The 12,829-nt window shown below is 47.4% G+C and overlaps 1 protein-coding gene and 1 long non-coding RNA gene across 2 annotated transcripts in view; both read right to left on the reverse strand.

The window, feature by feature from the left end:
• Positions 1-3,422: 3,422 nt before the first annotated feature.
• Positions 3,423-12,829, reverse strand: part of LOC105526783 (tubulin beta-1 chain-like) — a 57,765-nt gene continuing 48,358 nt past the window's right edge. The window contains exons 2-4 of the mRNA XM_011962896.1: positions 5,442-5,554; positions 5,027-5,169; positions 3,423-4,054 (exon numbers count right to left, since the gene is read on the reverse strand). Of these exons, the coding sequence (XP_011818286.1) occupies positions 3,423-4,054; positions 5,027-5,169; positions 5,442-5,554 (888 nt within the window). The remainder of the gene's footprint in view (positions 4,055-5,026; positions 5,170-5,441; positions 5,555-12,829) is intronic.
• LOC105526580 overlaps positions 7,713-12,829 on the reverse strand; it is a 14,305-nt gene continuing 9,188 nt past the window's right edge. Inside the window, exon 3 of the long non-coding RNA XR_001004095.1 lies at positions 7,713-8,618. This is a non-coding gene — a long non-coding RNA (uncharacterized LOC105526580). The remainder of the gene's footprint in view (positions 8,619-12,829) is intronic.

The following is a 12,829-nucleotide window of genomic DNA, read 5'->3' on the forward strand; positions in this document are numbered from 1 at the left end:
CTCATTTGGTGCTGAGGACATTTTAGGCCTCAGCCTGCCTGCACCCAGGCACTCATTAAAACAGTGTGTGGCTCCCAACCGCCTCGTGCTGTCTGTTGGCGCACTCTCGGGGTTTGAACCAATACAAGAACATTTTACTCACTATGTTGCCAGGCCAGTCTCAAACTCCTGAGCTCAAGTAATCCTCCTGCCTCAGTCTCCCAAAGTGCTGGGATTACAGGTGTGAGCCACTGCACCTGGCCCCAAGGAAATACTTTAATAACAATCAATGAAGCCCTTTTTCTGATGAAAAGCTCTTTCAAGAATGTTTACATGGAGCCACAGACTTTTCCTGGTTGTAAAGAACCTAAAGATTGTAGATTTAAAAATTAAAAGATATTTCGGCCGGGTGCGGTGACTCACACCTGTAATCCCAGCACTTTGGAAGGCCGAGGCGGGTGGATCATGAGGTCAGGAGATCGAGACCATCCTGGCTAACACATTGAAACGCTGTCTCCACTAAAAATACAAAAAACTAGCCTGGCATGGTGGCGGGTGCCTGTAGTCCCAGCTACTCGGGAGGTTGAGGCAGGAGAATGGCGTGAACCTGGGAGGCGGAGCTTGCAGTGAGCCGAGTTCACGCCACTTCTCTCCAGCCTGACAGAGTGAGACTCGGTCTCGAAAAAAAAAAAATTAAAAGATATTCCTGTTTGGGTGAGGGAGAAGGGACAAAATGGAGGAAGGTGAACTAGATGGCACAGTCCCGACTGCTTCCGTGTTCTTCATCACCAACTTTCCCGCGCCCAGGAAAGTGCAGGACAACCGAGCATGCGCCAGGTGATGTCAATCCGAAGCGATCCAAACTTACCCGACCACACCTACAGAGAGGCACCTATCACGCCCTTGTCCCGCCCACTGCCCGCCCCCTTCCAGTACCAGTGTATAAAAGTCCACCGCTGGCAGAGGCCAGCGTGACTTCCCTGGCCCCATTCCTGAGGATCGGACTTCGCCCGAGAGTGTGTGCATATTTGCAATAAAAGGCTGCTGCTTTCTTATGTACTTTGGCCTCATGTTTAATTATTTAGCTCTCCTAAATTAAATTAAATTAAGACAATTCCAAAATTATCATGGTTTATCTTTGCAGAATCCCTGACAGGAAGTTATATAGCCTATCCTTGAACACCTCCCTTGAAAAGGTGCTCCTACAGAGCTAGTTATTGCACACACATGTGACAAGTAATTTACATGTGCATTTCATTTAATCCTCATAATACCCATCTGAAGTGGTGAGCATGATCACCACTTTTTGGACAAAGAAGTTATGGCTTAGATTTAAAATCCTTGCCCAAGGCCATATAACTAGGAAGTAAAAAACATAACTTACTTTAGGAACACAGGTTCATCTTGTTCCAGAGGCTGTGCTGTTTCCACTCTGGGGTAGTCAGGACTCTAAGGTGGCCCAAGATTCACCTGGCTCATGGTATATACTGTTGGTAAAACGAGTCAAACTCTGTAAAATATTCGAAGAGGTTTTTTCTGAGCCAAATATGAGTGACTAATGGCCCATGATACCGTCCTCAGGAGGTCTTGAGAACATGTACCCAAGGTGGTCAGGGTCCAGTTTGCTTTTATACATTTTAGGGACACACAAGGCATCGGTCAATACATATAACATATACATTGGTTTGGTCTGGAAGGGCAGGACAGCTGGAGGGAAGGGGGCTTCCAAGTCATAGATAGATTCAAAGGTTTTCTGACAATTGGTTGAAAGAGTTATCAATAGAAAGGAATGCCTGGGTTATGATAAGGGGTTGTGGAGACCAAGGTTTTACCATGCAGATGAAGCCTTCAGGTAGCTGGCTTCAGAGAGAATAGATTGTAAATATTTTTCATCAGACTTAAGAGTCTACTCTATCAGCAATTCCAAAAGGGAGGAGGGAATGTAGAGACATGTCCAGCTTCCACTTCCCATCATTGCCTGAATTAGTTTTTCAGGTTAACTTCGAATGACCTTGGCTGAGAGGAGGGTTCCATTCAGATGGCTGGGGGGCCTTAGAATTGTATTTTTGTTTTTACAACACTCACCTTTTTCCGGTTGTTCAATCAAACATAAATCTAGGTACTGCTGTGACAGGATTTTCCAGATGCAGTTAAGTTTCCAAGACCTTCAGATAGAGAGATGATCTCATTAGCCTCCCCTAATTACATGAGCCCCTTTGAAGAAGAGGATTTCTCCACACTTTGACAGAAAGGATATTCGAGTTTGGAAGCAGTAGAGACCCTTTCCTGATGACCTTGACGGATCAGCTAGCCTGCTATGGAGAGGGCCATGTGGCAGGGAACGGAAGGCAGCCCTTAGGAGCAGGAAGCAGCCTCTGGTCAAAGGCCAGCAAGAAAACAAGAACCTCGGCCTATGACCCTGATGACCTGGACCCTGCTGGGGATGTGAGCAAGCATGGGAGAGGCCCCTGAGCTCCCGATGAGTGCAGCCCTCCCAGCCCTGCTGGACTCCCCGACCAGATCAACAGAAACTGTGAGGTGGTGTGCTAAGCTGCTGACTTTGTGGTAACCTGTTACAATAGCAAACTAGTACACGATTTCTTCTTTGATGAGTGATGTAGGTCAGGTGCCTCAAAGCACACCCTGAGGCTAGGATCTGAGTGGAAGGTGATGAGGGCAGTGTCTGTCCTGGGAAGCGCTGGAAGTGCTGTAGGGAACAGAGCCAGGAAAGAGAAGGAAGCCAAGGGGCTGCCTCAGAACAGGTTACTGCTGCAGGTGGCAAGGGTTCAACCCAGGGGCATCTGTCAGAGAAGACGCAGAACTGCACTCTTCGTTGTCCCACCTGAGGGGAGGAGAACTCGCTGTTTAGCCTCCAGTCTGTCAGTAAATGGGGCCTCTTTCCAAATGGGTTTACCTTGCTGCACAAATGAGCCCTGGGGCAGGTGACAGTTTTTTCAGTAGGAAGCCATCGGCAGGTCTGAGAAAAACCATGGCCAAAGGCACAGGGTGGGTCCAACAGTGTCTGCTACAAAGAAGTTTGATGGGAAAGTCCTTGTATCTACTGACAGTGGCCTTCAGCCATTGGTCCTGCTGTGTCCCCTTAGCTGATACGTCTGTCTTCTGCAGCTGCCATTCAGATTCCTGTCATTTTCATGCTGCAGCAGTGCTCTCCTCACTAGCTAAGCATTTCCAGTCCCTCTCTGGACCCACCATGAAGCAGGATTTTAAATACTTTGTAATCTAGAGAGGCACTGGATTCAGAACTGAATGCAAAGGCCAGAGATGCTCTCACTCATCTAGTTGTTCTTGTTTGAAGGTTGGGAAGATGCAGGTCTGATTATGTCACCACTGGAGAGCCTCATCACACTGGTGACTCACAGGAAGCTGTCCTGGTTCTTTGTGTAGCCGCTGCAAAACATTTCACTTTCCCCGCCCCTCTCCTCTCAGTGTATGGATGCTAGGCAAGGGCATGTCATCTGCTGGGTGAGCTCGGGCACTGTGAGCATCCGGTACTGCTGGCTGCCCCCGCTGGTGAGGGGCGCAAAGCCGGGCATGAAGAAGTGCAGGCGCGGGAAGGGCACCATGTTCACCCCCAGCTTGCGCAGGTCTGCGTTCAGCTGGCCCGGGAAGCGCAGGCAGGTGGTGACCCCGCTCATGGTGGCCGACACCAGGTGGTTGAGGTCCCCGTAGGTGGGGGTGGTCAGCTTCAGGGTGCGGAAGCAGATGTCGTACAGGGCCTCGTTATCTATGCAGTAGGTTTCATCTGTGTTTTCCACCAGCTGGTGGACAGAGAGGGTGGCGTTGTAGGGCTCCACCACCGTGTCTGACACCTTGGGTGAGGGCATGACGCTGAAGGTGTTCATGATGCGGTCTGGGTACTCTTCCCGGATCTTGCTGATGAGCAGGGTGCCCATCCCGGACCCGGTGCCGCCCCCCAGAGAGTGGGTCAGCTGGAAGCCCTGGAGACAGTCACAGCTCTCTGACTCCTTCCTCACCACGTCCAGGACTGAGTTGACCAGCTCGGCTCCCTCTGTGTAGTGGCCCTTGGCCCAGTTATTCCCAGCTCCGCTCTGGCCTGCCTAAAACATGTCATTTTGACTATGGAGGAGAAGGTAGGACTGGTCTTAGACTGGCAGATTCTTCCCTTTTGAATACTCCTCTTTTACCTAAAGAAATATTTTTCTTTTTCTTTTTTGTTTTTTTTTGAGACGGAGTCATGCTCTGTCCTCCAGGCTGGAGTGCAGCATTGCAATCTTGGCTCACTGCAACCTCTGCCTCCCAGATTCAAGCAATTCTCCTGCCTCATCCTCCCTAGTAGCTGGGATTACAGGCACCTGCGACCATGCCCAGCTGATTTTTATATTGTTAGTAGAGACAGGGTTTCACCATGTTGGCCAGGCTGGTCCCAAACTCCTGACCTCAGGTGATTTACCCACCTTGGCCTCCTAAAGTGCTGGGATTACAGGCATGAGCCACCTCACCTGGCCGGAAATATTTTTGTATGTCAGTGACTCTCAAAAACACTCTGGATCATAATAAAGTTAGAAGTTTAGCAAATCTGAGGCCATTGATTGAGGAAGAGGATAGGATTAGAAAACTTAATTGGTTCTGAAATACATACATTTTGAACAGGCATTCTCTTTATACTCAAGTACAATTAAACAGGCAAGGTGAAGGCAGTGTGACCAGGAGAGAACGTGGCCTCAGCATCTGTCTAGCTCTGGCCATAACCTGTGCTTTTGGCCCCTGACTCTTTGAAGTCCTTTGAAGTTGCCTATAGCCTATGAAGCCTGGCTTGAAGCTTTTCCTTGCTCTTTCTTCCTTCCAGTCTGAGGCTGCTCTGCAATGGAAGGGCTGCGGCAGCCCTCTGCAGGCTGGCGTTGATCTGTGAGCCATGACCGCCCATGGACTGCGTGGAGCTAGGCCAGGACTCAGGGCTGCCGTGGACACAGTGTCACCTCGGCACTGAACACTAAGAACTGTGCTTTGCAGGGCTGTTAGGAAGAAGGTGTCATTTGGCCAGTTCCCAGTGATCATGACTACATACCAAACACGAAGTTGTCTGGCCTGAAGATCTGGCCGAAGGGTCCAGACCTGACGGAGTCCATGGTGCCAGGCTCCAGATCCACCAGGATGGCCCGAGGTACGTATTTATTACCTGCAGGAAACGAGAACTGACTCAGACCTGTGCTTAGGGATGGACTCACAGCAGCATTCAATTCTAGCATCTGAGACAAAAGGAGAACAGGAGATTTTCTGCTTTTAAGAAAAAGGAGGTCCTGAGTGTGCTTAACTGTGGCAAACAGGCAGGACTCTTAGGAAACCATAAAGCGTGTTTTTCCAGCAGTTGGCATTTGAAATGAATATGCAAGAAGCATGCCTTTGTCACGTGCATGTTCCTAGGACGTTTCATCTCCCACATCATGGAAAGCAAGGATTCCTGGGCACACACATCCTGCTACTCACCAGCAGCCTCATTGTAGTACACGTTGATTCTCTCCAGCTGCAAGTCACTGTCTCCATGGTAACTGTCTGTGGGGTCGATCCCATGCTCATCACTGATGACCTCCCAAAGCTGAAATGAAACAAGAACCACACCATGGCTCTGCATCCTGAATGTCACTAAGGATGGCCTTGTCCTCCTCCCGTGTCCTTGGAACAGGGGCTTTTGTGGTCAGACAGTAAGTACTAGACAGCAAAGAGCTGCACCCCCTACTTCCTGCAGCAGCCGCTGCTGAGGGTCTTGAAAATCTGCAGAGCACTGGCCATATTATGGGGAGAGACTGAAAGGCTGGGAGGGGCCCTGGAGGAGGAGGGGGCACAGCAGATGCCCTTCTAGGGAGAGGGTAGGTAGGTGGGGCAGGGGTACAGGGAGGCTCTGTCACCCCAGGCAGGGCTGAATGCCACTGCATCCGGGATGACTGATGGGTCGTGGCAGGACCAAGGAGGGGGGGACCCACCTGTGTCTGCCTCCAGGGATCAAGCTCTCTTGATACAGACCCCAGGCACCCCTGCAACAATGCAGGTTTATGCCACCAATCTACATGCTGGCAGTGACCACCAGAGGGACTGAGTGGAGAAGGGCAGCAGGAGCCTGGGAGGGTGCCTGGGTGGCAGTGGAAGGAGCTGGCCATGGTGAGGGCCCTGGCTCCATTGTGAATTTGCAGTAGGGAGGGGTAGGGGAGTTGTGTGGGCGACATGGTTCTCAAAGAGACCACGTCCACCCGTGCACCAGTTTGGCTGCTGCCTCCCCTCCTGGGCTTGGTAATTATAGCCCCCACCCAGTGCTGTCACCTGCTGCCTTGGGGATGGGCAGCAAGAGCATCATGGTATATGTCATCATGTCTAGACAGTGCCTGAGCAAGGGAGTTTATCTGACACCCTCGCCTGTGGGCGTCAGATGACACTTTAGTCAAATAAATACAAATCCAAGCTGGGAGCGATGGCATCCGACTGGACTTGCGACTCTTCAGGAGGGCGAAGTGGGAGAGTTGCTTGAGCCCAGGAGTCCAAATCTAACCTGGGCAACAGGGTGAGACCCTGTCTCTTAAAAAAAAGGAAATCTAGACTTAGATAAAAAGAAATTAGGCCGGACAAGGTGGCTTATGCCTGTAATCCCAGTATTTTGGGAGGCTGAGGCAGGCAGATCACCTGAGGTCGGGAGTTTGAGAACAGCCTGAACAATATGGAGAAATCCCATCTCTACTAAAAATACAAAATTAGCTGAGTGTGGTGGCGCATGCTTGTAATCCCAGCTACTTGGGAGGTGGAGGCAGGAGAATCACTTGAACCCAGGAGGTGGAGTTTGCAGTGAGCCGAGATTGCGCCATTGCACTCCAGTCTGGGCAACAAGAGCGAAACTTTGTCTCAGAAAAAAAAAAAAAAAAGAAAGAAAAAAGAAACGAATCAAAAGGCTTATTGAAATACAGAGAATGCTCTGGTTTTATTAACCTGTGTACATCCAAAATTAACTAGATAAAGCTTTTCTTTAGTAAGGTGGGGTAAGCAGGACTTGCAGAAGCTTTGTTATGGAGGAGGGTAAATGGATAGTAGACAGGTGGCAAAATCAGGTCTCTTCAACAGGAAATATTTTTCTCTATATTCAGCGGATTGTGCAACTGAGCTGTTCAGGAAGACAGTGTGCCTCTGAGTGCTTGCATGAAAGGCAACAGTTAGGGATTTATGGGTAAAAGCCCAATTAAAGTTTGGTCAAGCCAAAGTCGTTGGTAAAAAATTGGCAACTGTGAGCCCGTGGTTATTCTTTCATTGTTTCAGGCAGACAAAATCTGTCCTTCAATGCTGTTAGGGATGGAATAAACTTCATTGTAAGGTTGAGGCTGGTTCAATCAGGTCTCAGGGGTGGGCTGGCCTTCACGTTCTCAATGGCCCGGAAGATCTAGCTGTGTCATCTGCTGACTGTGTTCTAGAATGACAGGTGTTAGAGAGTCTTAGAGATCAGCATTTAAGAGAGGTATACCTAGCATATGTTTAAAATAATAATTATTAATCCTTTTTCTGTTTAGAAAAGAAAGTGCAGCTGGCTGCTAGCACTCATTTAATTTTACATAAACACATGCTTTGAGGCCAAAGCAAATCTGACTGATTTTCAATGTGGAAGTAAAATATAAAAACTGTTTTTGAAGTTCTATTTCTAAACAGACCTAATATCAGAATCATCGGAATCATCTGAGCCATCTATTTTAGAAAAATTGGATTCATCACATGAGTCTTCAGCCAACAGCCGTTTAATGATGTTAACATCATGCTTAGGAATGCTACGTTTTCTAGGCTCTGACATTTTCAGCGATCAAGGATTACTACATTTTGTAAATGGAAATACCACTACTAAAAACAGAATGCTATAAATAGAATAATGTCTTTTGTTTCCAACGTCAATATGCCAGAGAAATGCAAAAGTAATAATAAAACCAAGGTCTTTCTTGGCAATGTTATCTTAGGGTAAATGCTGCAGCCGGAAGTGCTGCCGGCGAGTGTTCTCAGGGTAAATGGGAAAAGGGTTAAAAGTTAAATGAGAGAGTAAGCAAGATTTGAGGTTTGAAGGAAGCTAGCCTAAAAGGCCTTGAGACATTGGGCCTGGAGTGTCCTTAAGTGGAAGTATAAGGATAATAGTGGCCATTCAATGCATTTCCTGGTTTGCAGTCTGAATATCTTTGGTGATGGCATAGACATCAGAGAGGTGTGTGGAAACATACACACATCAGTCACTTCTGATTGCACAATCGCAAGTGCCCTGTGGGAAGCTAGGATCATGTCCCATGCCAGTCAATTGTTGTGGGCCACTCACTGGATTTCTTTAATTCTCTGGTGATGATGTTAGTGTCTTTGGTAAGACTGTCCACAGTTCTGGTTGTTTCCTGAAACAGAGCATGGAGAATGTGGGAGCCTGGGTGAACTTACTGAGTGGCCCACTACCAGCAGCTCCAGACACAAAGCTTGTCCATCCATGACCTACAGCAGCATGAAGCCTTTCCAGAGTCCTTCCAATCTTTTAGCCTCTTGTTCTATGGCTTCTTGGGATCCTGATAAGGAAGGAGGGCCACAGTCTCTTTCTGGGGCTGGGATTCTGTGCCTTGGCTTGTAGATGTAAAGTTTTTGTAGATCTTTGGATTGTCTAGTGCCTGAAAAACTTATATCAGTGATAATCCAGTAGTAGTTAAGACAAGAAGAGAAGGCAGGCTAATTAAATATTTGAAAAGCTCTAAGAGGATTAGCTAAATAACAGGATCTATTCCAACCAGCAGGCATGCTTTTTCCTTTCCTGTCCAGCCCCCTTCCCGTAGGAGACAATTTGTAGATCAAAGAGGTCATGTTCACTCAAAGCTTGCACTCCTGTTCAAGACCACATTCCAAATATTATGGCCGTTGGATATCCTTCTCAGATTGCCCTGAACCCAGTTCCAGTGCCTAATGGACCTTTCTCCCTGGGTCGGTCCTCCTGAGGGTACGCCATGCCTGTAGTATGCACCCCTAGAATCAAGAGGCGCTCCAGGGGTAGCTGCCTGTGAAAATGATGGAGTTTGGACGTGTAGTCTAGGATATCCACAAACATGCACCCAAACCACAGTAAAAACTGTGAACAACAAAGCTTATGTGAGCTTCACTGGTCAGTAACATTCCATGTGTGTTGTCATATGTTGATATTGGGAAAGTCATGTGCCCTGACTCCACAAAAAAAAAAAATTTGACTCCCCTGGACTCCACTGTAGGCACTTTTCCCTTGGCTGGTTTTCATTTGTATCCTTTCCATGTAAAAAAAATCATTACTGTAAGTATAATAGATTTCAGTTAAGTACTGTGACTCCTTCTAGTAAATTATCAAACCTAAGGGTGATCTTGGAGACCGTTGTATTTGCAATTGGTTTCAGAAGCAACAGTGGTCTTAATGACTGTTCCCTCTGACATTACAGGTCACCAAAACACTTCACAGTAGGTGTCAGAGGTGGGATTCACCGGCCCTACCCTGACTTGCTGAAACATGTGACTTGAGAGGAAGAAGGAGGAAAGGGCTGGGGTTGATTAAAGGGTTGGCGGTGATGAACCTTTGATTATTGGATGGCCACAGGGTTGCCGATGGTATGGAAATAACGCTGTGCTGCAATTAGTTGCTGGAGGCAGAAGTTACCAAAGGAATTTAGAAATAATGCCTCCATTTCTGAGGAGATGGTACTGGATAAATAAGGAAATGAAAAGTAACAAGGAACAAGCTAGTACCAGTCTCTTGGTTATTGTTATCTGTAATAACTAAAATAAAAGTGAGAGTATTGGGATGGATCCTGAGGCTGACCTAAGCTTGGATTCAGGTGGGTCCAAACTATAGCCACTCATGTCAGTGTTACCACCAGAGGGAACAGTTAAGCAGAACAAACCAATAACTAAGATGTGAAGGAGAATGGGGGAAGGACAGAGGAGAAAGTCAAGGGATTCATCCCAGCAGGGCAGAAATCCTTCAGTGGTTATTAATGGGATGAATACAGCAGACATTGATGGAGTGAAGACAAAAGTCTTAGTGCAGCACTTCAGAAACTGTAGGGACTGGTGGGAGGCCCTGCTTATCCCCCAGCAGTGAAGGGCTTTTATTTATTTATTTATTTTTGTTGAGACAGAGTCTTGCTGTGTCGCCCAGGCTGGAGTGCAGTGGCATGATCTTGGCTCACTGCAACCTCCACCTCCCAGATTCAAGTGATTCTCCTGCCCCAGCATCCCAAGTAGCTGGAATTACAGGCACATGCCACCAGGCTCGGCTAAGTTTTGTATTTTTAGTAGAGACGGGGTTTCACCATGTTGACCAGGCTGGTCTTGAACTCCTGACCTCAGGTGATCTGCCTGTCTCAGCCTCCCAAAGTGCAGGGATTACAGGCGTGAGCCACCATGCCCGGCCATGAAGGGCTTTAAATAAATCTGCTTTATTCACTTTAAACAAACTCTGCTTCATAGTTTGGAGGAATTTTAAAAGCCAGCAAGCAAGGATGACAATGAGAAACCTGATTCTGAATCCCCGAGACAGTGGTCCCACAATCTAATCAGGATGAAGACTGACAAAAGGGCCTGAGTCCCTTGGCCCCATCTTCAGCTGGAGAACTGAGGGTGTATGCATGCATGTGGGTAAATGATCAGCAGGTGGAGATGAGACATTTCTAGGACTCCTGGACACAGGAGGCCCATGCACTGTAATTCCAAAACCTGTTGGAGTTCTAAGGGGCTATAGTTAGATTGAGAGGATATGGGAATGAAATATTGAAGAAATTAAGTGAAAGTTTGGATGAAATTTGCAATGTCTGAACGGACTTTATGTGAAGTGGTGGTATCTCCTTTACCTGAGTTCATTAAGCAGATGGATATTGAGTCTGACTGGGGAATGCTTCCCTCACCTAGTATTATAAAACATTAAGCATGTAAATCTGCCCTTCAGCCGATATTGGTTGAACGATGCCAAAAACAGGAATGAAGAAAATTACCTGAGCCCATGCAGGTTGTTAATTTTACTAGAGTAATGATGGACACAGATTATCTGTGCAATGTGCCTGTGTGGAGGGCAGGCTGGAACTTATGGCGGTAGTCTCTGAGAGCCATCCAGTGATGACCACTGGGATTTTTGGACTAAGAAAATTCCACTCAAAAGGCAATTAGTTACTAGCCTTCTAGTGGACATTAATTGAAACTGCCTTATGACTGAAGGACATAAACTGATCTTAAAACCTGAAATATTTGAAATGTCTTGGACAGTGTCAGAGAAACACTCTAATGGAGAAAACAGTGCTCAGAAAAGCTCCATAATAAAATGGAATTGGTTTATAGAGGATCACGGTACCAGGGGAACGTGAGGAGGAGACACTTGAGAGCAGGGAGCCTCTTCTCCGCTAGCATTGGCTTTGGAACCACCCGAGGAGCTGCTGGGCCCTACAACCAGTTGAGTGTTACCTAAAAACAACTTTTATTGATCAACAAAGAGCTACTTGGTTTATGGATGACAGTTCCAACGTGAGCAGACAGCATCCTATTTGGAAGGCGCCATTCTGATTGAACAAGGTACAAACAAATCAGCTCAGTGGGCTGAGATGCATGCTGTTTGCCCCTATGTTTGAGTTTTTGCCGACTCATGGTCAGTAGCCAGTGGCCTGGCCATAGACTAAGCCAGGTGGCAATGGAAAGCTGGCCTCTTAAAGGGTTGACCATATGGGGCACAGCCCTGTGGAAATGACTATGAGAATTTGAGGGCTACATTGAAGTAGGACATGTCAGCGCCCATCAGAATGCCCTTCCAGGATGAGAAAGTGGTTGGAATTGGCAAGTGGGCATCCTGTGCACTTGCTTGGGCGGCCACCTGGGTTCATGGAATGAGTGGATGAGGGTAGTGGGGATGCTGCGGTGTAGACATGGCTGAATCCAGACACGTTCCTCTTGTGCTCTCTGAGGCACACAATAACAGCTGCTCAGTCAGCCAGCAAGAGAAGTAGAGACTGCAGATGGCAATGGGGCAGATTCTCCAGGGCAAGGCCCTGCACAGAGCTGCCAACTTGGTCTGATGCTGATGGCCCCTGGGGTCTACAAATGGGTCCTGACAGGAATAGGCACCTGCTCTGGACTGGGTGTGGACCAGTGGTAGATGCAGATGTTCAAAATACTACACAAGGACTGGAATTGAAAATATTGCCTGATTTGGACCACTGAATCACATTGAAACTGCATTTGCAAAATTATGACAGTAAGAGAAATCTGACATAGCTGAGTCCATCTGGCTTCTGACCTCTAAGCTGTCCTTGCTCATTCCTGGGCATAGGCTAAGCTAACCTAGAGAGGAATTTAGTTCATAGGTTAACCTTAAAGCAAGCATGGTAATAGCCCTTTCCAAAACTACACCCTCCTTGTTCAAGGATCAAATTACTTTTTTAACACTAATGAAAGGCCACAGATTAAGATTGGGAAGGGGTCTGAACTCTGCTAAGATGTAGGCATAGTGAAACAATAACCAGCAATTGTTCTAGAGGGCATAAGAGTCATAACCTCCCCAGTTGCTCCTGTGGTTAACATCACTATTGTCAAACCCTAGACTGGTGTTCAAAACTCTGCATCCTGATGAACCAGCTGGCACCATCCAGAATGGGAAACTGGCTTAACTAGTTTTATGACCCCACACAGGAACTCAAGAACAGCAGGAAGACAGCTTCAGCCCCCTGTGATTTTATCCTCAACCCAGCCAATCAGCATTCCCCGTTCCCTAGCCCCCTCCCTGCCAAATTGTCCTTTAAAAACCCTAGTCTCTAAATTTCTAAGGAGAGTGATTTGAGTAGTCAATTCTTTCCTTTTGGCCAACCCTGTGATTGTTAAACTC

Source organism: Colobus angolensis, unplaced genomic scaffold (genome assembly GCF_000951035.1).
Source record: "Colobus angolensis palliatus isolate OR3802 unplaced genomic scaffold, Cang.pa_1.0 Scaffold6, whole genome shotgun sequence".
NCBI lineage: Eukaryota > Metazoa > Chordata > Mammalia > Primates > Cercopithecidae > Colobus > Colobus angolensis.